The following is a 25,065-nucleotide window of genomic DNA, read 5'->3' as shown; positions in this document are numbered from 1 at the left end:
GATTTTAGGATTAATCTCGTGGCTTACATGCCTTTCTGAAAGGGGATCCTAAATTACTACCATGTCAAATTTGGTGCTTGTACCACAAAATGCGTCGTCGGAAATATCAACCTAACCGGCTCCACTATTAGTTCATATTAAAAGAAAGGAGTTTTTGTTGATTCAAAGAAAACAAGAAACTGTTGTGATGGGCTTAATTATTTTAAGGACTGACTTCATTTTCTCAGGTCTGGAAGGAGCTAAAGCGATGAAAGTGACATCTATGGGTTTGCAGGCCATCCAAAAAGCTGCCGGAGACAGCATGATACTAAACTGCAGCTACACTCCAGGTCCATTAGACACTGGAGAGCTTGACATCGAATGGTCTGTGGTGAGTCCGGACAGCACGCAGAAAGATCAAATGGTAAGAAGAGTTAGAAAGAAGTAGATCACTGCATAAACCTGTCAAAAGATTCAAGCCCGCTTGGAGTTTTTGATAGTAAAACTAAAGGTTTTGCTGTGAAATTTAGTTCAAAACAGCAAACAAGTTTCCTCACTATTTATTGATTTGCTGAGCAGCACACTGATGATGAGCCAAGACTGGGTGAGCAAATAAAGCTAATGTTTTCTCCACTCGTCTTTCCAAGACACATCCGTATTTACAAGAAAACTATCTAAAAAGAGCTCATCCATGAAATTAAAGTCTGTGGTCACACTGGCGTTTAGAAAACCTGGATGAGAAGAGCATGACAGTCAACAAAAGACATAAAAAGGGAAATTGAAACATTGCTAACACTTTTTTTTCTCACATATTCAAGATTATAACAAGGTTATTTCTTTAAAGTCCCATTCTGATCATGATGATATATTTTCAAAGCATCCCTAGTTCTCTTTTAATTATGATTCTGCCATTTTTATAAAAAAAAACTATGTAATTTACTAGGAGATATCTGCAGAGTGGAAGTAGTTCATTAGAAGTTCACCTCTGACTTGTGGTTGGAGCATTGGCAGATAGGAAGTCTGCCCCACTTCCCACCATCCATGTGTTTACACACTCTGTGGTTAGCTTACAGCCCCTCACACCCCCAGTTTAACATTATTGGTATCACAAAGATGGCGTGCAATATTGGAGATATCCATCTGTACAGTTTTGAGCCACACAAAAGCTCAAAAAATGGCGTACATGGAACTAGTGTTCTACAAGTGGATGAATCAGCTATAGGCTCTTTTTCAAACTGCATTTTTTTTCTATGCCCCTGATTCACAACGATTTGAATAAAGAAATACTCAGAAATGCAATTTTGAACTTCATTTTCTGTACATATGTCTTCCATCATCGGAAAATTACCACAAGAATATGTTAAAAGCATGTTAAAAACACAATTTTCATTGGAGTTTTTTTTAAACTTGCTTCAAAACTGCATAACATTTGTTTTGTTAGATAACAAGTAAAGTGAAAGAGTGCAAAAACTGACAAGATCCAGTTTGTGCTGCTTTAGAGAAGTTATAATTACAGATTGTGTACAAAGGGAAAATAAACACTCATATATTAACCTGATTGTTACACCTGAACTGACCCGACACAAAAGGCTGAACTTTATATCAATTTAGCATTGACATATTTGAAAGATTTAAATGTAAACTGCTGGAACCAGGCGATCCTGACAGCTTAATACACTTATTATGCTGATATGTGAGAAAACATTTGCCCAATTGTACATTCATGAGACACAAAAAGAGAAGCTAATTATGCACAGACAGCGATTAACAGTTCTTTTTTGGATTGTGTTTCCGTCCTGCAGACAGACTGCACGTCCCCCTGAGTGGGCCTGTGCTAATTAAGAGAAATATATCTGTCTAAGTGCATTCTCCTCCAAATACTTTCTCATTTTGCTGCCCCGCCTCATAGTACTTGGCAAGAGTCACGCACTGAGTCTGTCACTGTTTCTGGAAAAATGCTCCCTGTTGCTGCTGGAAAAAGGCCAGTGATGGTGCAAAGACAGAACTGCACATTACAGAAAAAAAAACTAGACTAACAGGATTTGAACGATTTAAAACAAAGTCTCATTAAAGCTTCTGACTTGGGGGTGTGATTTGAGTGTGGTCACAGGCGTAGGGGGGCGTTGACATTGCATTTTGTTCTCTAATTGAGAAATTACTCTGCATCTAACTGCACCTTTCAGAGTGATTTGCTGAAGTCTCGTTCGGTTGTCTTCATTTTCCTGGCAGCTCTTGTCGTACGGGAGCAGCACACAGTACCAGCATGATGACCGTCCCTTGTCAGGGGGACTGAGCTTCGCTGCAGGTGACCCCTCCAAGGGTGATGCCTCTCTGTTGATCGACCAGCTGTCACCTGCTCACAGCGCCACCTACCAGTGCAAAGTGAAGAAGTTACCAGGGGTGGACATGCAGAAGACGTCACTGGTGGTGATGGGTAAGCTGGTCCATTCTGCTGTTAGAGCCTGTCACTCCTGGTGCCACTGATGTGTGTTTACCAACTCCTGAGGGGCTCACATTTTATGCAGCATGTAGTTTTTTTTATAGGAATACACAACATTTGTGCTCTATTTTTTAAAAACGTTCCGAACAATTGTTATTTGCTTTCCTCCTGTCACCGTCGCACGCCACTTCTGTTCGTGCCGGACCAGCGTTTGGCAATTTCAGTATCCTGATTACTCCATTACTCTATTGTCTGCTGGTTCTCCTCTGCCATCACCACAGAGCTATGTCTTTGTTTTTCTGGAACTGCATGACTGTCTGGGGTTTGAGCTCTCAAGGGATCTGGGCTTTGTTGTTTTTCAGCCACTTCAGCTAGCTTCACATCTCCCACATTGACTCTTACACCCTGCTCCTCTGTCTCAAGAGTATCTCGCAACACTCTACACCTTTGTCCCCATACTTTATGAGATTAGGCCCAATTACTCATTGACTTTCATCCTATTTATTCTCAGGGTAAACCTCCTACGTAGTATAGCATTTCTGTAAAAAACTGTCTTTTTAGTTATATTAAATTTAGATCAAAATTTAGTAATATGACAATAATTTCATAACTTATGTTCCTTTCAAAATGAAAAATTACCTTCTTTAGCAAAATTAGTCTATTTAAGTGTACGTACTACAAGCATAACCTATTCTAAAAGTGAGGCAGTATACTTCAACAGTATTATTTATAAACTATCTATAGTATACTATCTGTAAACTTAGAATGTTCCAATTTAGTTTAAAGATGGATTTAGTTAGTATACTTCCTACACTACATAAAAGCTACAAATACATGGTCTAATATACTAGCTATACATATACTCAAGTATATTTAATAAAATAAACTTCAAGTGTACTACTTTTTGCTCACCAAGAGAAGTAAAAATAAACTCTGTAATCTGATTTTAAAAGACCTTGTGATAGACTGGCGACCTGTCCAGGGCGTCCCCTGCCTTCGCCCACGAGTGGCCGGGATAGGCTCCAGCAGCCCTGTGACCCCGAAAGGGATAAAACGGAATAGAACATGAATGAATGAATGATTTTAAAAGGTAATCTTTTAAGACATAAAACTTTGTTATAAAACAGATAGTCACATCTACTGTATTTTGAGTAGTTGTGATCAGTGAGTTAATTACTTTCTTCAGCTGGATATCTATAAAGAGTCCACTTTCCTGCATAGAGTTGCTCAACAGCAGGGGTGGCAACTTGCAGCCATAGGTGGTCAGAAAGAAAGCAACAATTTTCTCTGTTAAGATGAAGCACTGCTAGAAAGTGTTTCTTTTTGTCATGTTTCCTCTTAAAATCACAATCCACACACGATAAAAAACACTCTTAGCTTAAGCTGTAGCTGACCTCAGCCCAGATAACTATAGGCCAGGGCTTCTCATTCCTGGTCCAGGAGATCTACCACCCTGACTGTTTTCCAGATCTCCAAGCCCTGCTAGCTGCTGATTAGCTCAATCATATCTCCAGATTCTGATTGAATGAACACCCCTGATCCAGGTAATCAGCAGCAAGCAGTGCAGGGGAGAGCTGGAAAACAGGCAGGGTGGTAGATCCCCAGGACCAGGAACGAGCAGCCCTGCTAGGCGAATGGTGCTGGTGAACTTTATCACAATGTATCATGATGTTAAATAAATATTGAAGTCCCAACATTTAACGAACTCTCTGCAATTAACTAGAGACTATGTATAAAGATGCTGTATCAGTTGATTCAAATGCAAATCAAATTTAGACAGCTTTAAATGTAATTTAAAAATGGCAAATGGCAAATGGCTAATTGCGCTTTTCTACCTTCGTTAATGGCCCAAAGTGATTTATAGTCACAATCCCATCTCCCCATACACACATTCACACACTGACGGCAGTTTCACTGCCTAACAATGGCGCCAATCTGATCACCGCTTTACCTCTGGACCCTTTAGCCCAAAGAGAAACACTTAAATTCCTTAAAAAAGATATGGGAAATTGAATGTTGGAACAAAAACAAACATAAAAATCGGAAAACACACAATAAGAAGCAATGATGATACTAAAAAATAAAAACTGAAAAAAGCTTAGGAATACCCAAAGACAGAAAAAGCAGCTTGAGTGTGGGAAGTGCAGTGAATCTAACATAGTTTAGACTTCATTGTAAACTTAGCAGACATTTGAGTACATTGAAAAACGGATTCCACCCTGCTTCTTCACACTGTCTGGTTCTGACTCGAGGTTGTACCAGCTGCCTGCTGCAGGGAAATCCCAGAGTCTTGCTGGGTTTGTGTTCCACATAGAGACATGTGCTTAGGTGCCAAACAATTTAGTGATTCATATGAGAGAAGGAAAAATTTGAACTTCTAGAAGCAATGTGAGCCTCAGAATCTGAGCTGTTTTTGTAGAACAGACAGAGAACAGTAGTCCAACATGCAGAAGATCAGGACCACTGAATTGCTTCTTCTTTTTTTTAATTAAGATGACGAAAAGCTGGTTGACTAATAGTCTTTGAGCAGTGATGCTCAATTCTGGGTCAACTGTTACAAATGGCATTTTTTCATATTAGTTTTGTCTTAGTTGTTCTGGAGCCGAGCTCTTTTGTAACTCTCCTTCCTGTTTCCAAAGAAACAATAAGTTCTGTTTTTTCATTGTCTAACTGAAAGTCATTTGACTCCATGAAGGGTAGTTGGTAAAAACAGCTAGTTAAGTGTTGTCTGGATGACATTTAAATGTATTTCTTTTATCTGTTTACATAATTTTAGGGTAGTTGTGCAGGTGAAATGTCCAGTCGTCCTGGGGTCAAATTCTGGGGGACTCCATTCTAGAAAGTGTTTCAGGTTCATGCTCACCATGGGAACTACACAGAATAGACTTGATATCATTTAGTTTCCACTTAGTTTTTAGCACTGTTAAAGCTTGCCCTTTTTAGTTGCGCTGTCTGGGATGTTGTGTAATAACATGGAAAAAAACAAGGAAAAATATTAGTAAATTGTAGTAAGAATTCAGCGAGGTCTTAGCCACATGCAATGGGGATTGACCCATACAGGCGTTGTTGGCTGCAGTTCTTTGGGTTGTTCAGGCATGTGCATCAACATTTTCACTCTCCAACCTCACCAAGTGGTCAACAATGATGTGCAGTCCACCCGTGCCCCATACTGAATCAATTCAATTATATTAATATAGCTCAACATTACAACAATAGTTGTCTCAATGGGCTTCATACCGGTAATTGCATAAGAACATGAAATCAGTGATAAAATACAAAAAGTAATTGCTAAACTAGACTAAACATACTAAGCTAAACTGGCATCGCTGCCCTTAGACCCTCCTTTTCAGTAAGATAAAATGGATTCTGGGGGGAAAAAGAATACAACTCAGGGATGTACACATGAAGGAGGGATCCTCTCCCAGGATGGACAGGGGATGTACCAGAACTCTTAAGAGAAGAATTAACTTATTTAAACCTACAACTACATGTTTTAATAGTGTAGCAGATGGGCTTCATCCAGATGGAGTTGGGGAAGAACTGGGGGCGCAAGACGAGCCAGAGTAGGGTCCACAGCCAAGTGTAGGAGCAGGAGCAGGGACGAGCCAGAGCACCCTCCCCTCCCCTCAAACACAAAATTATAAGTCTGACTGCTCTGCTCAGAGACACAGTTCGCTCTGTCCACCGGCACCCGAGTCCGGACCGCGCAGGGTCCAGACATCAAGGGGCACAACGCGCACCCCCCCCCCCCAACCCCCTCATGAGGGGTGCAAGAGAGCGGAGAGGCAAAGAGCCAGCGGGGCGAGGGCAGAGCGGCGCTTCACACCGGGCGTCTGCAGAGCAGCTGGTCGGTCCTGTTTGAGCTCCAAAGCCTTCTCTGGAGCGAAACATCGTCTATGCATGACGTTAAACCAGAGCAGCAGTGACACACGATCGGAATGAACCGTTTACATGAACAACGATCGGATCAACAATCGGCATAACCCACCTATCTCGATCGGAAAGAAACTTTGATCCTAACGAATCTGACCGGGGCAGAGAATTCCGAAGAGCGTGTTTACACGACACATTTTTCTTCCGATCAGGCGTTCTTTCCGTTTACTTTTGCCATCTTAGATGACCCCACCCTTACATTGACGTGTTCTCCCTACCATGACAAAGGTGGATAAAGGTGGAAAGATTTCATGTAATCCATGGACACCAGTGAGGTTCACAAATCATTGAAGAAAAAAGGTTCAGAGCACTGTCTAGTGGGTCTAGATGACCCAACTCCCAACGTTAAAGTCCCTAGGATAGCACAAGGGTTAATCTGGTTTTCAGTGAAGAGATTTATTCCATTTAACTGTGTTTGCTTAGTGTGATAAAAAAAACAACCCCGCTGCCACCCCTCACCCATCATCTCTCCTGTCATCATACTACCACTTAGCTGAGTTAGAGCCCTAGGATTTAAAGCTGTGCCTCAATGTTTCTCTTCTCAACAGAACTTCCAGCTAGCTTTTGCAATAAAAAATGAATCACAAGAAATGATCTCTTCTTAAAAAAAAAGGCACATTGTTTAGTGAATTGTTCGTGTTACTTTAAAGCAGCAAACAACAAATAGTGTGGAGAAGCAGAAGGTCTTTTTAAGGTGGATGTTAAATGTTTGAATTCCAGTGATTCATCCTGCAGCTTTATTTATTTAAACTTAATTTTTTTACAAATTTAATGCTAGATTATCTATTTGTGTTATGCAACAATGCGTGTTGGAAATTCCCCTCGTTAGATTAAGAAAATACTCTAATTGATATAGAAAATGTGCATTAAAATTCTGTTAATTATTTAGCAAATGTCTATTAAAAATATATCTGTAGATGCTTTACATTGTTTTTATGCTGTTTCTTACCATATCTTTAGAGCAAAAAATGGCTAAAAATGTCCAGACTCATCCATTTGTTTTTTAATGATTGCAGTGAAGCCATCTGTGCCAGAGTGTTGGTTACAGGGCGAGCAGCTCTTCGGAGAAGACGTGTCGCTGCACTGCCAGTCTGCCAAAGGCTCCACTCCCTTAAGATACACATGGAGGAGAGAAAGCATGGGTCCCATGCCTGCTGCTGCCACGCAGAGTAAGTCTGACCTCTGTTGACATCACCACAGTACTACACATCAAAGCTTTTTTGTGTGTAGATCATTTCTGTTGCTTTTGAGGGCAAAAATGACAACTAAACCGCCAAAATGCAACAAGAATTATGGCACATCAGCCGTTAAAAGACCCACTCCAATGAAAATTATGTTTTTGGTGTTTTTTAACATGTTCTTGTAGCATTTTTCTCACGATTGAGGACATTAAGTTGCGTTGCTGAGTATTTCTTTCCTCAAACGGTGGTCAATTAGGAGCAGACAAAAAATGTTGTTTAAAATAACTTTGAGTTGTTATGTACAAACTACACTTGTAGATGATTAGATCCATAAACATCTTCATTTTCCTTGTCTGAGCTGGCATCTGGCTCAAAACTGTAAAGCAGGATAACTCCAGTATTGCTCGCCACTTTTGTTGCACCGGTAATGTTAGGTTGGGATTGTGAGGGGCTGTAAGCCAGCCGGACAAAGTGTGAACAAAGGGATGATGGGAAACAAGGATAGGCTTACTCCACGCTAACAGTTCTTCCCACAACTCTAATGAATGTATAATGAATTTCTGCCGCTCTGCAGAAACTCTGTCCAAGAAAACAAAACACTTTTTTTATTTTGGCTAAAAGCTGCATGATCATAATTAAGACCACTGGGAACACTTTAAAAGAGATCAAAAGATGATTAGAATGAGGCTTCAAAAAGACAAAACATCTTTGATAGCTTTTGAACACAGCAGCACATGTCCGTATCATCTTCTAAAGATTTCTGAGTATGTTTTTTTGCATGTTCCCCCAGACAGCGTTACTGGCGAGCTGAGGCTCAGCAACCTCTCACAGAGCTTCGCCGGTACCTACCTTTGTGAGGTGAACAATGCTGTTGGAGCTCAGCGCTGCAGGATCAACCTGAAAGCCAACAAGCGTAAGAGAGTAAATCTGCACACTGATTGCTCCTGCATGGCACACATTGGGGGGAAAAAGACCCAAATTTTGGATTTCACTCTGTTTGTAGTCCTGTCACGACCCCAACCCGTTACTTCACGAATCACATTTCAGCACGTATGCTAAGCATCATCTTCTGTCATCCCCTGTGTTGACAGAAAAAGGTCACATTTGCCTGTGTTTAAAGTCACAACTTTCTTCACAAAACAGATAAACAACATTGACAATTTGAAGAAGGTAATAAAAAATGTAAAAAAATAGTGTTTTGAAATTGTAAGGATTGTTATCTACATGTTTGTGATACACTAGATAAATGAAAAGCAAACATGAAGCCGCAAAAAGACTGCACTTACCGTACAAATATCCGTTAAAATCAAGAAGTGAGATTTTAACTGCCAAAAGTACACTGCTCAAAAAAAATAAAGGGAACACCTAAACAACTCAATGTTACTCCAAGTAAATCACACTTCTGTGTAATCAAACTGACCAATTAGGAAGCAACACTGACTGACAATCAATTTCACATGTTTTTGTGGAGGTGGAATAGACAACAGCAGGGACGGGAACATGATTTTAGAGGGGCCGGGGCTCCAAGTTGGAAAAGGGCAGCAAAAACAAACATTGTTTTTGTGGAAATTTAGTAACATCTAAAAATAAAGTACTAATAGATAAATACTTGGCAAGTGACCTGTGTAGGTAAATTGTCATTTTTTTATCTACCGGTTAACAAATTATTCTCAACATGATTTCCTTCAGTTTATCACTTTATCTTATCTTCTAAACACAGGCTTTGTTTTATTTACAATATGTTAATATAGAAAAGATGATGAAACACAACGATGCAGAGTTTAAAGAAGGCTATTTTATTCAGAAAGTATTACATTAAACAGATACATTTAGAGTAACTTGTAGTCAGGAAGCTATAAACACACCCTAAATACGATTAAATTGTTTTGAAAATTCCACTAGTGTTTTATTTTGTACTAAGGACCCAGGTTCCTGTCCCTGCATGATCTGCTTTGTGTTGAATTGACGTCTGGCAGAAACGGACTCCCTGGCTAATATAGACCGTTTTTCTGTAATATGAACCACATTTATGCTCGTTCAAAACAGCAACTAGTTAGACCGGAACTCACAGGTTCAAGTTATTTCACTGTACACCTTCAGTTTTCTGTAGGACAACAGTTTCTCTCGCTGTCCCTCTCTGAGTCCGAACGGAGCCGCTAAGACAGAAGCGGCAGATAAAAAAAATCCGGATGACAAGAAAATGGGTCCGATAGAATACCGGGGAGGTTTTGTACGGACAAGTTTTTCTGGTATCTCTAACAGGAATTTATTAATATTAACACAAAAAAAATTATAAAAAGTGGGCATTAGGGAACTTTTTTAATACAAGGCATAAAGGGCAGGTGCGACAGCACCCCTAGGGCCCTATGAGTGCATTTGCCTGGATAACAGGTGGAAATAATAGGTGATCAGCAAGACACCTCCAATAAAGGAATAGTTCTGCAAGTGGTGACCACAGACAACTTCTCCATCCTTGTGTTTTCTGGCTGATATTTTGGTAACTTTGAATGCCAACAGTGTTGTCACTCCAGCAATACCATGAGACAGCGTCGACAACCCGCACAAGTGGCACAGGTAGTACAACTCAGGACGCCACATCAATGAGAGCTGTGGCAAGAAGGTTTGCAGTGTCTGTCAGCGTAGTGTCCAGAGTATCGAGGCCCTACCAGAACACCAAGATAGGCAAATTCCCCACTGGTGTCCTGTGCTCTTCACAGATGAAAGCAGGTTCACACTGAGCACATGTGACAGACGTGACAGCGTGGAGAACGGGGTGGCATTTCTTTGAAGGACCGCACAGCTCTCCATGTGCTGACCAAAATTAGCCTGACTGCCATTAGGTACTGACATGAGATTCTCAGGACCTTGTGAGACCACATGCAGGTGTGATTGGCCCTGGGTTCCTCCCAATGCAAGACAATTCTAGACCTCATGTGGCAGGAGTGTGTCAGCAGATACTGCTAGACAAAGGTATCAGAAGTATACCCAGGTGTTGCAGGGAAGTCATACGGGCACGTGGAGGCCACACACACACTACTGAGCCTCATTTTGATTTGTCGAAGTTGGATCAGCCTGTAGTGCGTTTTTTCACTTTGATTTTGCGTATCATTCCACAACAGACCTCCAATGGCTAGTAAATTTAATTTCCAACAATAATTTTTGGGTGGCTGTGTTGTCAGGACATGCAACTATGTAAAGAATAGAGCACTAAGAAAGAATGTTTCATTTGTTCAGGTATAGGATGTGTTTTTGTTAGGGGTCCCTTTATTTTTTGGGAGCAGTGTAAAATCAACTCTGACACCAAATTGCAGAATAAAGGTACACATATTATTGTTTTCCCAGAATGGCTTTAGGAGGCTTTTTAAACTAAACAATCTGTCAGAATGAGTTAATGCAGCAGATCCGAGCTGCTCTGGCAAAAATGGAAAGTAGACGTATCGGAAAGTTGTGTCGCATGAAATGAATGAGGTAGCTATAAAAGCACCAGCAGGAAATGCAGCCAGTGGTTCAGCGGGCTATTAGAGAAAGAAAAATCTGCACTCGGATCCATGCTTATAGAAGAAAACGACATTCTTTGGATCCATTAATGAGTTAGTCTCTGCACGCCTCATGCTCTGTATAAGAAAGCCCTGAACACACATTAGCGCTAGCCCACAGCTCCTTGATTCAGAAATTTTGTGGCTTTGAGCAGCAAATGAATCATTTCTGTTTCAAGTGGAGCTGCAGCTTCAGACCAAAGATTGTTGCCCTGGGGCTCAGCCACAAAGACAAGAATCTTTGAAAGATAATCACCAGGGCATCATAGAATACCGTAAATTTGTTTGACTTCTTTTTAACTTAGTTTAACTTAATTTTTTTAGTGTTTAAACTTTTTTATTAATCTCAAATAGTAGCATTTATTTTAAACAGGACCCTGACTATATATATATATTTTAAATCTAATTAATAATATGAGCTTTTAAGTTGTTGATTTCTTGGTCAGACAATCTCCTAATAGATTATGGAAGCTATTTTATTGATTTTTATTTCATTTCTACTTACATTTTATTCTGTTTTATGCTATGACAAGGGGGAAGAGATCTGGAAAATGAGTTTGCTTCCACGGAAAGAGTAACAGTTTAAAAACTTTGGGTACAGCTTGTTGTACCTTGCTGTGTCTAGATTGCTACATTAAAGCAAACTGAGGAGGATGGATCCAGTTTTAGCTGTGCACCATCATTTTCTTCTCCTTGGTATTTATAAGAAAAGCTTCTAACTAGATATTTCAATTGGAATAACACTTTATTTTTATTTTGATCCCCTTGACAGAAATAAGAGACTTTTTTCAAGGCATCCACTGTGATACTGTGGGTTGGTGTCCAAAACAACATTTTATTCAGTTTTTTATATTTTCTTTTTTTAATTTTACCAAATTTTGTTAATCCATAATTTGTCCTTTCACTCACTGCTGGTTATGGAACAATTTTGCACAATGTGTCTGATATGAATTTAGAAAAACAGGATTTTATTTTAAGTGGGCTTCATTTCTTGAAAGAAGCTGCAGATTTCATGAAAAGGATTCATCAGAGGAAAGCACAAACTTCTTTTTTTTAACCATTAATGGTTTAAAAAAACATTAATCTGCTGCTCTGCAGTGACAGAGCAGCAAAGCTGTAGTTTATACAACCAGTCCATACCTGTATGATGTTGTTACTAATGAAGAACTGCACCTTTGAGGACTTTATAAAACTAGCTGCTTTAACCAATGAAAACCTGGCGTCCACATGTGTGGACATCCAATTTTGGGACATCAGTGGGGGATCTCTCTATGTGGAGTCTGCAAGTACTCCCTGTACATGCGTCGGTTTTCTCCAGAGCCTCCGGCTTCCTACCACCGTCCAAAAACATACTTCATATGTTAATTGGTTTCTCTAAATTGTTTCTATAGGTCTGAATGTGAGTGTACACTGGTATGTGATCAGTGGCATTGCAACAGTCTAGCGACCTGTCCAGGATGTCCCCTGCGTTCACACAAGAGTGGCCAGGATAGGCTCCAGCAGCCCTGTGACCCCCAAAAGGGAAAAAACGGGTTTAGAAGATGAATGAATGAATGAAAGATAGAATTTAAAAAAAAACAGCAGGTTGTGAAGCAGGAGCAGACAAAAAAAGGCTATCGGAAAGAGATAATTTTTGTGATATAGAAAGTATGCTGGGCGGGCCCCCTTCCAATGTATTAAATTGCAGATGACTAGATGCATGTGCCGGAACATCTTTTTCTCAAAACTGTTTTCTTCAAAACTCAATGGCTGGATAGCTCCAATATTGCTCGCCATTTTTGTTGCACCGCTAATGTTAGAATGGGCGTGTGAGGGGTGGTAACTAGTGGGAGGGCATGTAAACTGATGGATGACAGAAAGTGGAGCCAGGTTTGCTCTGTGCCAACAGTTCCACCCACAACTCCGAGGTAAATTCTAATAAACTCCTGCCGCTCTGCAGAAACTATATTCTAGAAAATGACAGACTTTTGGATTTTGGCTAAAAGTAATCATTATTAACCCTTGTGCTAACCTAGGCACTTTAACGTTGGTTGTTGGGTCATCTAGACCCACTAGACAGTGCGCTGAACCTTTTTTCTTCAATGATTTTTGATCTTCACTGGTGTCCATAGATTACATGACATCTTTCCACCTTTATCCACCTTTGTCATGGTAGGGAGAACACATCAATGTAAGGGTGGGGTCATCTAAGATAGCACAAGGGTTAAAAGACCACTGGGAACGCTTAAGAAATAAATCAAAGATGATTGGAGTGGAATGTGTATTTATTACTGATTTATTTATTTGACACAGGGACAGCGCATAATAATAAACACTCCTGTCAATACGCCAGAGTTAGCCAAAAAGGGCTATTTTTCCTTTGGCGCTTTATAGGTAGAATTTAAAATCACCCTGAAAGATAAAAACAAGATTATATATATCGAACAATACATTCAGTAAAATTTGCAGTTAACCTAAAAGTAAAATAGCAATAATATAATACAAATCAGATACATTAACGGGACTTGATTAAAAAAAAACAAAAAAACGTATTAACCCAAATTATTAACTTATTGACCCAAAATAAAAAAGAATCCTTTTTCATTTGTTCATTTAAAAAAAATGCATTACTAACCATTGGATAGTCTATTATTTCGATTAAAGTCTATTTCAAAGAAAAAACCCTGATTAAAATCATTTAACACTACAAGAACGGCAGAGATTTAGACAGAATTGAATCTTTTTATTTAAAATTCTTCAGGATTTGCATTGATGAAATAGATCAGGTTATCTTTCAGACAAACTTTCCTATTTGCGCAACTTCTCTTGCTTTTTAAATACCCAGTCCTTGATCTGCTATTTTGACAGATGCAGCCACAAATATTCACACTTTCTATGTTCTAAGGGATCTATTATGCAGTTTTCTTGCACCACAGTCGTGCTCTGTGATAATACTTTTTTTTTAGCAATACAAACCGTTGTATAAAGCAGAGACAAAGCAGAAAACCTTGAAAAGCATTCATTGAGTTCATTGAGTGTCAAATATATTTCCTTACTTTTGTTCCTTTCTATGAAACACGTACAATAGCAGAAAACACAATTTTGAATGCCAGGGTCTTTCACTCGCACAAAGTGTAGCTGAAAGCAACAAATCTTCGACAGACAAACAAGGACAGAACCTAGATTTTCCCCAACAAACATCTAAAGAAACTTCTTCTGTAATGGATGCTTGCATTTCAAGAAAAGCTTCTGCACAAATGACTGGACATTAGAAGCAGGATCTCAGGATAAAGGCTGATATAATGTGTAACATTTGTGCTATCCTAGGCACTTTACCATTGGGAGTTGGGTCATCTAGACCCACTAGACAGTGCTCTGAACCTTTTTTCTTCAATGATTTGTGATCTTCACTGGTGTCCATGGATTACATGAAATCTTTCCACCTTTATCCACCTTTGTCATGGTAGGGAGAACACGTCAATCTAAGGGTGGGGTCATCTAAGATAGCACAAGGGTTAAAAAGAAGCTTTTCAACCATCATTGTTGACATCTTGTCGGTTTTTGCAATAAAAGGCAGAAAAAACGAATTATGTGAATGCAATGGAACACAGTTTTGCTTTTTTGTCGTTGATTTTCTGTTCTTTGTGGGTTTTTTTTTTAGCTCCAAACAGAACTGGGGTGATCGTCGGCACCCTTGTTGGCTCTCTCCTCCTCATCTTCATCCTGCTCGTCTTCCTTGTGCTTCTTTACTGGAAGCTGAGAAACAGACTTTACAATGAGAAAGAGTTCTCCAACGAGATCAGGTAAGATTTGGCTGAACCACAAAAAAAAACAAACACTGGACCCAAAATCTTTACCGTCACTATTATTATTGTTAGTCTATATAAGTCTAAATATTTGAATAATTTATTGATGTGTATTGAAACTCATAAAAGCCTATTGGATTGTATTTTAGAAAAAGTTGTATTATTAAAATGCAGTTTCAAGGTCAGCTAAAGCTGCCAGAATGTTCTGATAGCTTCCTTCAGCTCCTCTGCCTCGTTAGTGTTGGCCAGTCACTTACAAGGACTCCATGATCCCTAAAACAAGGATTGCACTTTAGGAGAGAAGGCAGATACCAAGTACTGCTGGGAAATAAAACTATCCATCCTAATGAATCTGGCCGGCAGAGTAAAGTATGAATTGCTCTAAAAACATTTTGGTAGATGAATGCACTGACCCTGAAGCTGGTAAAACACTGTGGAGCAACACCACTGGACAAGGTAACTGCACAAACTGCCACTAAGAAAATGGATCAACTTGGATCCTGTGTATCTCTCCTCTTCTTTTGAAATTTGGGACCTTAATTTCCAAAAGAAATGCAGTATTTTCTGTTACATGAAATAAGGATGGTGATTCTCTGAGCGACAGGTTTGTTTGTATTTTTCCTCGCCGGGTATGACCCACCTGTTGTTTCTGGTTCAGGATCAACTTGACACTAAAAATGACGATCAAAGTCTGTAACCTGGATACTGGCTCTCAAAGCTCTGACTACAGCAGAGGTCCATTATGTTATTTCTTTTGGAGTCAGAAGTTTTTTTCACAGGTTTTGTTCCGTAAGTCAATGTGCTTGAATCCAGCATTTTGTTAAGAGCCAACTTCTTTAGCAGTGACTTTTTGTGTTTGGTGTGAGGTGGCAGTGATCATCTTCAGGACAACAGTCAAGTCAGCAGTCTTCTTCAGTCAAACCTTGAAAGTGTTTTGAGTCGACAATGGGAATACAGTGCAACACCACAAATATTCCGAATGTAGATGTTTTAAAATAAACTGTGTTTAACAACATGAAATACATTAATCCTTTAAATCCAGGGATATTTATAAGTAAGTTTTATTATTAAGGAAAAATGGCACAAGCCTTCAACCAAGTAAAATGTATTCTACTCCCAATCAGCTTTAATTTCATGTCTTACAAATACAGACGTCATCAATGCCTTCATAGAATTCTTTCAAGGTATCTGCAAATCCTTATCCAGTGAGGGGAATTTTTGCTCTGATTTGATGTTTAAGGTCATAATGCTGAAGTTGCTTGATACATAAATAACTCCTCTTATAAATGTACAGTGGCTTTTTCCGTGATGGTTGTCAAAGAACTAAGAACAGACTTCTATGAATTTAAAGGCAGGAATTCGATCATGGCTGATAAGAAAGTGCACTAATGGCTCAGAGTGAGGACTAATTAACCCTTGTGCTATCCTACTTCAACATTGGGAGTTGGGTCATCTAGACCCACTAGACAGTGCGCTGAACCTTTTTTCTTCAATGATTTGTGATCTTCACTGGTGTCCATGGATTACATGAAATCTTTCCACCTTTATCCACCTTTGTCATGGTAAGGAGAACTCGTCAATGTAAGGGTGGGGTCATCTAAGATAGCACAAGGGTTAAGGGGAAGCGCAGGAGTTCCTTACAGCTCCCTTGACGTTTGTACAGCTACCTTAAGAGACGTCATGACAATAGAACATACCATTGATGTGTGTGTGGTAGGTATCTCGTGAAGTATTTATAAGGATATTGTGAGTTTCATGCACTACTGATGTTCAGTTGATGTTGTACAGGGCCTTACGCAAAACTCAAGTTGTTAGCAAGGTGCAAGTGCTGGCTCCTTACTGACTGCATGCAAATGCTGCACACACAGGGTGTTTAGGTGATATATAAAGCCTCTGGGGTTCTGTGGCGGAGACGTCTTGCATGATTGGGCTGACCTCGGACCAAATGAAGAGACCCCTGAGCCCAGACCACTTCAAATCAAAGAGCAAGGGGGAGAACGGAGCGAATGTGAGCCAGCAAAATGTCTGGAATGCGAATAAACAGACTTCTATGAATTTAAAGGCAGGAATTCGATCATGGCTGATAAGAAAGTGCACTAATGGCTCAGAGTGAGGACTAATTAACCCTTTGTGCTATCCTAGACACTTTAACATTGGGAGTTGGGTCATCTAGACCCACTAGACAGTGCTCTGAACCTTTTTTCTTCAATGATTTGTGATCTTCACTGGTGTCCATGGATTACATGAAATCTTTCCACCTTTATCCACCTTTGTCATGGTAGGGAGAACACGTCAATGTAAGGGTGGGGTCATCTAGGATAGCACAAGGGTTAATGAGTGCCGTGTGGAGTGAATAATCACCCAGTAGATCTTCCTCATTCCTCAAGCTCGTAGAAAATAATGAGCGTGAACACTTTTTCTCTACTGGCTCTCACCACTTGGCTAATTCCTTATTTTTAATGTGTGCCCTATGCAGGTTTGCAGGTTTTTTGCAGACAGACAGCCTATATCCACAAGTCAGGGAAGTGTCTCAGGCACAACCTTCAGTAAACTTGGAATAGATATAAAAAAATTTAAAAAAAGAGAACTTCGTCTTGAGTCAATCAGTAAAGCAGTAATCATCTAGGTAGACGTCTGCATGGTGCAGTCATCAGCTCACTGCAAAGACTGAAACAACATCTTTAAAAAAGTATCTCATCAATACTTTAAACCCTGGGTCTCTCTGCAGCTCCTGTTAAAGTCATCATATCATTTGCTGTAAAGTAGGCCAGTGCTTCAGTGTTTCCCTCCTCCTCACATGCTCTGTCCAGGTTTGTTTTGCTTGTTTATTTATCTTTAAAGACAGTGCTAACTGACCTGAAATCCCAGCTTCCTCTCTCTTCTTCAGTGCTGCCTGATTAATAGTCAGTGAAGAAAAAAAAGATTGTCAAAACAGTTAATAGCTGTAGCGCAACCATCACTCTGATGCAGCATTTCCAATGCCTGGGAAAACACATCTTCCTCTTTCTACTGAAGTGAATTCTACAGGATCGCAGATGCAGAGGTGTGTGACCGGGTTAAGCGTGTTGCCCCTCTCTGGATCAGTTCTAGCAGAAAACCAACCCTCTGCTGTATGAAAGGATTTCAAATCTCTCACACTCCACTGAGTATTTCCTTCAAAAACAGGACTCAGACTCTTTTTAACAGACTGCCCTGGCCTAAAACCAGGCATGGAAAAAAAAACACACACCAAACCCACTTGTAGTGTCACACCTTAATTAACCCTTGTGCCATCTTAGATGACCCCACCCTTACATTGACGTGTTCTCCCTACCATGACAAAAGTGGATAAAGGTGAAAAGATTTCATGTAATCCATGGACACCAGTGAAGATCACAAATCATTGAAGAAAAAAGGTTCAGCGCACTGTCTAGTGGGTCTAGATCATTGTTTTTCAACCAGTGTGCCGCGGCACACTAGTGTGCCGTGGGAGATGGTCAAGTGTGCCGTGGAAAATTGCCCTCATTAACTGATCTAAAAACATTTCCCCTCTCCAGGAAATCAGCTCTTTGTTCATCCATACAGGTCCTGAGAAAACACTGAGTAGTTAGGAATATGAAAGATCATAAAATGCTTTTTTCTTTGTGTTTATTTGATTCTATTAAAGACATTTTGATAAGAATTACGGTAACGCGATTTAGCTTCAGCTATAACTGTTTTCTGAAAAGTCCCGCAGCTTTCACCGTCTCCACGACTCCACCAATCATTCTTGAAGGCTAAATCACATGTCATCAGTCTGACCAATCAGAAGTGTTTAAAGTCTTCACTTCCTTGTTCCGATTCCTCTCATAAAGTCTCTCAGTTCCAACAAAAACACCAGCTAAAGCTCGTCTTTAGCGGTGTAGCTTTCCACAGAATCCGGTATCAGACCGTGGAACAAGTGAACAAAACAATGAAGCTCAGAGACGCGAGTCTTTCTGCCGTTTTCTCGCAGTATTCACACTACATCTCCCATGATGCATTGGCTTAAATGGACAGCGCCTCAGCGTACAATGAGTCGTTCTTGTTACACGTCTTGAAACCACAACGAACATACAGTTTGTATGTAACTTAACTTTTATTACATCTTTTAGAAAAAACATCTGCAACTTCCTGCTTTTTCTGCCACAATTATCACAAAAATGCACGTCAGATTGCCCGGGGGGGGGGGGGGTGTAGATCAAAACAGACTGAGTTTCTGCTTTTTTGTTTTGTTTTAGGATGCTGGTGTGCCGCGGGATTTTTGTCAAGGTTAAAGTGTGCCGTGGCTCCAAAAAGGTTGAAAAACACTGGTCTAGATGACCCAACTCCCTACGTTAAAGTGCCTAGGATTGCACAAGGGTTAAATTCTAACATGCACATGACTTAAAAGGTAATTGAGGACTGACAAAAAAAACCTAAGTGATCGGTCATATGTGAATGCAGTGTTTTACTGGACAGATCAAGTTCCTCTCATTTTCTGACTTCCATTTTTTTTTACCTACAAACATTGATCTAAACGTTTGTCCAATCAGATCAAGATCAAAAGTTCAATTAAAACTAATAATGAACTAATGAATATAGAGAAAATAAAGTCCTGTCCTGTTTAAAAAAAAAAACAGATCATCCTATTCAACATCAGTTGCTTGATGAAGACCCACTTTGATGAAAATCATGTTTTTAGCACGTTCTTGTGGGATTTTTCTTACACATATATAGAGAAAATTAAGATGAAAATTGTGTTTCTGAGTATTGGTTGCGAGGTTGCACGGTACCAACTATCCCGATGGCCCAGTGGCCATCTGCTCTTTACCCCACTGAAACTGAGTTTGCTTTCAAATCACTAAAATGTAATTAAAAGTAGTAAATAATACAAATCTCATTAAAACTGACTAAAGGATTTAACTTTAGAGGATTAAAAAGCAATAAAATGGGGTTTATAAGAGATCTTTCTTCAAAGTTTCTGTTGATAAAAGGATTTGACAGCTGATAACTGGATTGATCTGTTTTGTCTAACAGAGACCTGGCTGCACCATGAGCAATGTGTTAAGCTGACACGTTAGGCATGTGATGAAAGGTCAAGAATGTCTGAAATGTGGGTTCTTGAATGCACTTCTAGCCTATTGTATTCACACTAGACAAGCAGAGAAGGTTTTTTTTAATTTTTCTACTGTTTACAGGTTTATGTCCGCCACCTACAGTTTCAAGAGGCTTGGTGCTAAATGTCAAACAACAGAGTAAAGGGTGTTGCTGCAATTTAAAATTCAGATATAGAGTAAAGTCATTGAACCAAAACTGGTTAAGCTTATTTGAATGTCTGAGATTTACTTTTTTCATTTAAAAGCACTGTTGACTGTCACTAGTTTTAAAAAACATGATTTAGTGTTAATTACAAAGGGGGATTCATGTAAATGTGAAAATGATAGCTTAAAAAACCCTAAACTTCCACATTAAAGTCATTTACATTTTCTCTAGTAGTGCACTGATCTACTCATTCACCCATACAAATGCTTGATCTTGTTCTAACATTTGGCCGGAAAATATGTGTCATCCTGTCCTGTACTATCTGAACCTCTTTTAACAGTTTTTAAATTTACTTTGGCTGACTATCCAGCACCTGAAAGCAAAACGCCATAAACTCAATCTATGTCAGAAAATACCAATATTTAATTCAAAGAAAAAAGGATTCAAATACCTTCTTTCTATTCATTTGCCATTCACTAACATCTCTTTATTGATGAATAGTGAGAAGGCCCAACAAAATGCTAGAACTTCCCATTATTCATACATGATGGGAGCAAACATGAACCTTGCAGGAGTCAGACTGACTGTAGGTCAGAGTTCTGTTGAACCATGTTTTCTTCTAGATCAGGGGTCATCCAAACTAGGCTCTTGAGCCACATGTGGCTTTTTTATCACTCACCTGTGCTTCTATGAGTTTGAAGAAAAAAGTCATTAATTTGAAACAATAAAGACTCAGCTTAGTTTAATTTTTTTAGTTAGTTGGGTTTTTTCCTTTATATTTCTGAATTGAGGTGCTCTTAAAATGAACTACCGGTAGTTGCTGAGATTAAGCTACGTCAAGAGGTATGGTGTGCTTTACAACTGTTCCTAAATGCACCTGTGTCAGATAACTGAACAAAATGATGGGAATGGTTCAACTACTGTAACAACTGTTTATTATTAGACTCAATTTAAAGCCCATATCCTTATCTTCTGCTGCATAGCAAAATCCGAAGCAAAGTCCTTAGAGTATTTTATTGTAATTACATACAGTACAGACCAAAAGTTTGGACACACCTTCTCATTCAAGTGAATGGGAAGGTGTGTCCAAACTTTTGTTCTGTGCTGTATATAGATTTATTTTTAGATTGGATCCTGTTTATATTCAATGTTAATTGGAGGAAAAGCCTGACAGAGCACTGAAGTTGACTTGAGTCATAATAATAGAAACTGCTGTTTTTGACTTGGCTTCTATATTTTTAATTTAAGTAATTTTTCTGCAGCAGGATGATCTCATTAGAGATAGAATGGAATACTTTTAATGTGATGCAGTCAAAAGTAAAAGTAATTTCTTTTAAATTTCTTTTAAAAAAGAAAGTGAACCTGTGACAGACAGAGAACCTGTCCAGGACGTACCTCACCTTCACCCAACAATGGGCGGGACAGGCCCCTTGACCCCAAAATGCAATGATTTTAAATATGTATAGCTATACTTGACAAACAATTAGTTTATGGTCTCATAACCATAAATAAAGTGTTGTATTTTTGGTTTTTTTTTTCCCAGTAGAGAACAGGCCCAAATGGCTCTATTAGTGTTAAAAGGTGCAGACCCCTGCTTTAGATCTTCACAAATAAACCAAGCTTAATCAGACAGAAAATCAAGACCAACCTCTCAACTACTGCAGCTGATAGTTTTTCAGGAGTCCGTTTTAGTAATCACTGAACCTCTTGAGCTCTAGGTAATGACTTGTAAATCTTCAGCTTGCCTCTTGGGTTTAATACCAACTCAATTGTTTGGGGAGATTTTCTCTGAAATCAATATTTCATCTGATTAATACGTCCTTATTGACAGACTCTGTTCCTCAAGATTTTACCGTTGTTGTAATTAACCCTCAACTTAAAACGTCTAGCCTTGATCTACAAGCAGAATCAGAATCAGAATCACTTTATTTGCCAAGTACAGCGCACGTACAGGGAATTTGTCTTCGGTTACTTGTGCTCTCGTGCAAACTAGCAAGGTAAAAGGATAAATAATAAAAAGATAAATAATAAAAAGAAGGTAGATGTAAGGTAGCTGTATGAATAAATAAACATAACTAAATGAAGAAATAGATTAAAATAAAAAAGTCAAAAATGCAGCAGCAGTAATTCCAGTTTGACAGTTTCTGTGCTTGTACAGTGTCCTTGAGTAGTCTGGAGTCAGGAGTTCATAAGAGTGACAGCTCGGGGGAAGTAGCTGTCTTTGTGGCGAGTGGTTTTGGTTTGCATTGTCCTAAAGCGCCGCCCTGACGGGAGGAGGCTGAAAAGGCAGTGTCCAGGATGAGAGGGGTCTTTTACTACTACCGGCCTACATTCAATCCCACTATTTTTCTATAGTTCTTTAGAACATTGGTAAAATATTGACTGGCTGTTTGAATAGAAATGATCTCTTTGAAGAGTTTCAGTCAGGGTTTAGTGCACATCATAGCGCTGAAACAGCTTCTCTGAAGGACATCAGTGAGACAGAGGATTTGGGTCTGAACTTGTTCTTTTGGACCTCAGTGCTGCATTAATCACAATCATAAAATGTTATTGCAGAGACTGGAACATGTCACTGGGATCACAAGAACAGCTTTAAACTGGTATTAATCTTCTGTAACAGATTTAATTTGTACAGGTAAATTGTTTTTTTTTTTCTCACACAACAGGCATGGTGTGGACTCTGTGTTTGGGCCAGTTCTGTTTAGTCGTGACAAGCGCGCATAAAGTGACATTATTGGCACTTACATCTGAGGCTGGGGGTGTCCGTGTCCCTTTGTTGCTGGTTTGGGTCCCAGCAACCTTCATGTTCCTTAGCCTTTCCAACACCAGGATGCCTGGTCGGTCCACACTTTCCTTTCTTCTCAGGGACCCCGTGCTGGGGCCCTCCTCCTGGGCAGAAGGCATTGGCCCTGCCTGGCTCTCTGCGGGACAGAAGGATGGTGGCACAAACTATGATGCAGATGTTTCTTGCGGGCCGTGGATTGTGTCTGGGGTCGGGGGATCGGGGTGCTCAGGTCTCCCGGGTGGTGGTGGGCCTCTTGTCTGAGGCTTGGGGGATTCTTGGGTGGGTGGGGTCCTGTCCTTTATCTCGGACACAGTGGTAGGACTACTCAGCCCCCCAAAAGGATATTTGTATGTGTGCGGACATGATCTATGCTTGACAAGTAAATGGTAAATAGTAGGTGTTGTATACTTGTAAAGAACTTTTCTACCTTCCCAAAGCACTTTACAGTCACAGTCCCATTCATCCATTCACACACACATCCACACACTGATGGCAGCTCCGATGCTAAACACTGGCACCAACCTATAACCATAGGAGGCAATGTGGGGTTCAGTGTCTTGCCCAAAGACACTTCAACACACAAGTGTTGGCAAGGCAGAAAACCAAACCTGCCATCTTGAGTGTGTGTGGATCAGTGTGTCTGTGGACAAGCCCAGCTCTGTTGGCAAACATCAACATGTGAAAGTTAGAATAATTAACCTCATGCAACTTACAGCTTCTTTTGTTTTTACTCCTACCCTCTCCTATGTGTTTCTGTAATTAGCCTCTAACTTTGTGACCCCCTTTTTCCTATGCCCCCCCATCTATAATATCCCATATTCTCTCTTTTCTCATCCATGCGGTTCATTTACTATATATAAAAACACAATCAGTATGTATTAGTGATTCCTCCCCCTTCATGTTTCAAACAGGAACTACAAAGAGAGTTTATACAAATATATTCATGTTACAAATACCTAACAGTAAAATCTGTCCAACACCAGAGACCTTCAGCTCTGATGTTTGCTCAGCTGCTGAACAGGACAACTTCATTCCATTTTTCCACTGCAGCTTTGCTTTGTTAATAAGAAGAATACACAGAAAACTTTGATCTTTAAACTGGATTATTACAATCATAATAATAAAAGCTTTGTCCATTGTTTTTTTATTTTTTGTGTGCCACTTCAAGACAATTTCAGTTGTAAACTAAAAATAATAATGGATTAGATTTACCTGCGCTTTTCCAGATGCCTAAAGCGCTTTCAATGTGTCCATTTTTCATTCACTCCTCGTTTATACTTGGTGATGACAAAGGTGAGGCTGCCAGTTCGCGCCTACGGTCTCTCTGACCATCACCAAGACATTCATACGCATTCACGCACCAGTAGAGCCACACTGGAGGGTGAAGGGTCAAGGACACGACAGAGGACTGTGGGGAGCGGGGATTGAACCGCCAATCCTTTTTGATCATTGGACAACCTGCTCAACCCCCTGAGCCACTGCCGCCCTAACTAGTACTTTATAAATAGATTAAATCTAATTAATGCTAATAAAAACAATTCCCAGCTTTGCAAATCTGCATCATTATAAAATGTGCTAATCTTTCTAAGCATGAACATTTTTGAAAGCTGGTACCGTATGTAGTGAAGATGGACCCAAAGCCTCGCTAGTTTCATTGTTCTTCTGTCATGCTTTTGAACAGCGTTCAATAACTCAAATCCTAATTGTTTCTGTTGTGATGTCCAACAGGGAGGACGCGCTGCCTCCTGACAGGCGCTCGGTGAGTGTGTACTCAGGACGGACCTCCAGTGGACCACCTTCGGTGCCTTACTCTGAGGTGTACACTGACGACGCAAGCCCCTTTGATGAGGGAAGCACACGAACTCCCCCCAGCAGCAGCCATGACACTCCGGTCAAACACACTGCACTGAAAAATGACAGCAAGTATGGATTTGCAGTGTGATCAGAAACAGACATAAACCATGAAGGCTTTGCCTTTATGTGTCACAATGAAATGAGGTTTCAGGGTGTTTGGAAGTCAACAAAACTGGACCACTTTGTCAAAGAAGAAAAGAAACAATTGAACAATATTCTAAAGAAGGAAAAAAAATACACATCCATATAATTTTTTTTCTTCTTTTTTTTCTCGAGTGTGTAATTGTTACGATTTTCAAGTGAATCCTTGGTGTTAAAGTCATAAGTTGCC

The 25,065-nt window shown here is 39.8% G+C and overlaps 1 protein-coding gene across 1 annotated transcript; it reads left to right on the top strand.

Moving 5' to 3' along the window:
- Window positions 1-25,065, top strand: LOC101175419 (coxsackievirus and adenovirus receptor homolog). The gene is made up of 6 exons (XM_011481999.3): window positions 1-403; window positions 2,209-2,413; window positions 7,369-7,521; window positions 8,324-8,446; window positions 14,710-14,851; window positions 24,609-25,065. Exons 1-6 carry the CDS (start codon window positions 188-190, stop codon window positions 24,820-24,822), a joined length of 1,053 nt encoding a protein of 350 aa, XP_011480301.1. The 5' UTR covers window positions 1-187; the 3' UTR covers window positions 24,823-25,065.

The sequence above is a fragment of the Oryzias latipes genome, chromosome 12 (genome assembly GCF_002234675.1).
Source record: "Oryzias latipes chromosome 12, ASM223467v1".
Lineage (NCBI taxonomy): Eukaryota > Metazoa > Chordata > Actinopteri > Beloniformes > Adrianichthyidae > Oryzias > Oryzias latipes.
Note: the sequence above shows the minus strand (reverse complement) of the source record. Positions and strands in the feature narration are given on the sequence as shown.

Coding starts and splice junctions, on each gene's coding strand:
- LOC101175419 (XM_011481999.3), top strand. CDS start 188: ATGGGCTTAATTATTTTAAGGACTGACTTCATTTTCTCAGGTCTGGAA. Junction 7,522..8,323: donor GCCTGCTGCTGCCACGCAGA/GTAAGTCTGACC, acceptor ATGTTCCCCCAG/ACAGCGTTACTGGCGAGCTG. Junction 8,447..14,709: donor CAACCTGAAAGCCAACAAGC/GTAAGAGAGTAA, acceptor TTTTTTTTTTAG/CTCCAAACAGAACTGGGGTG.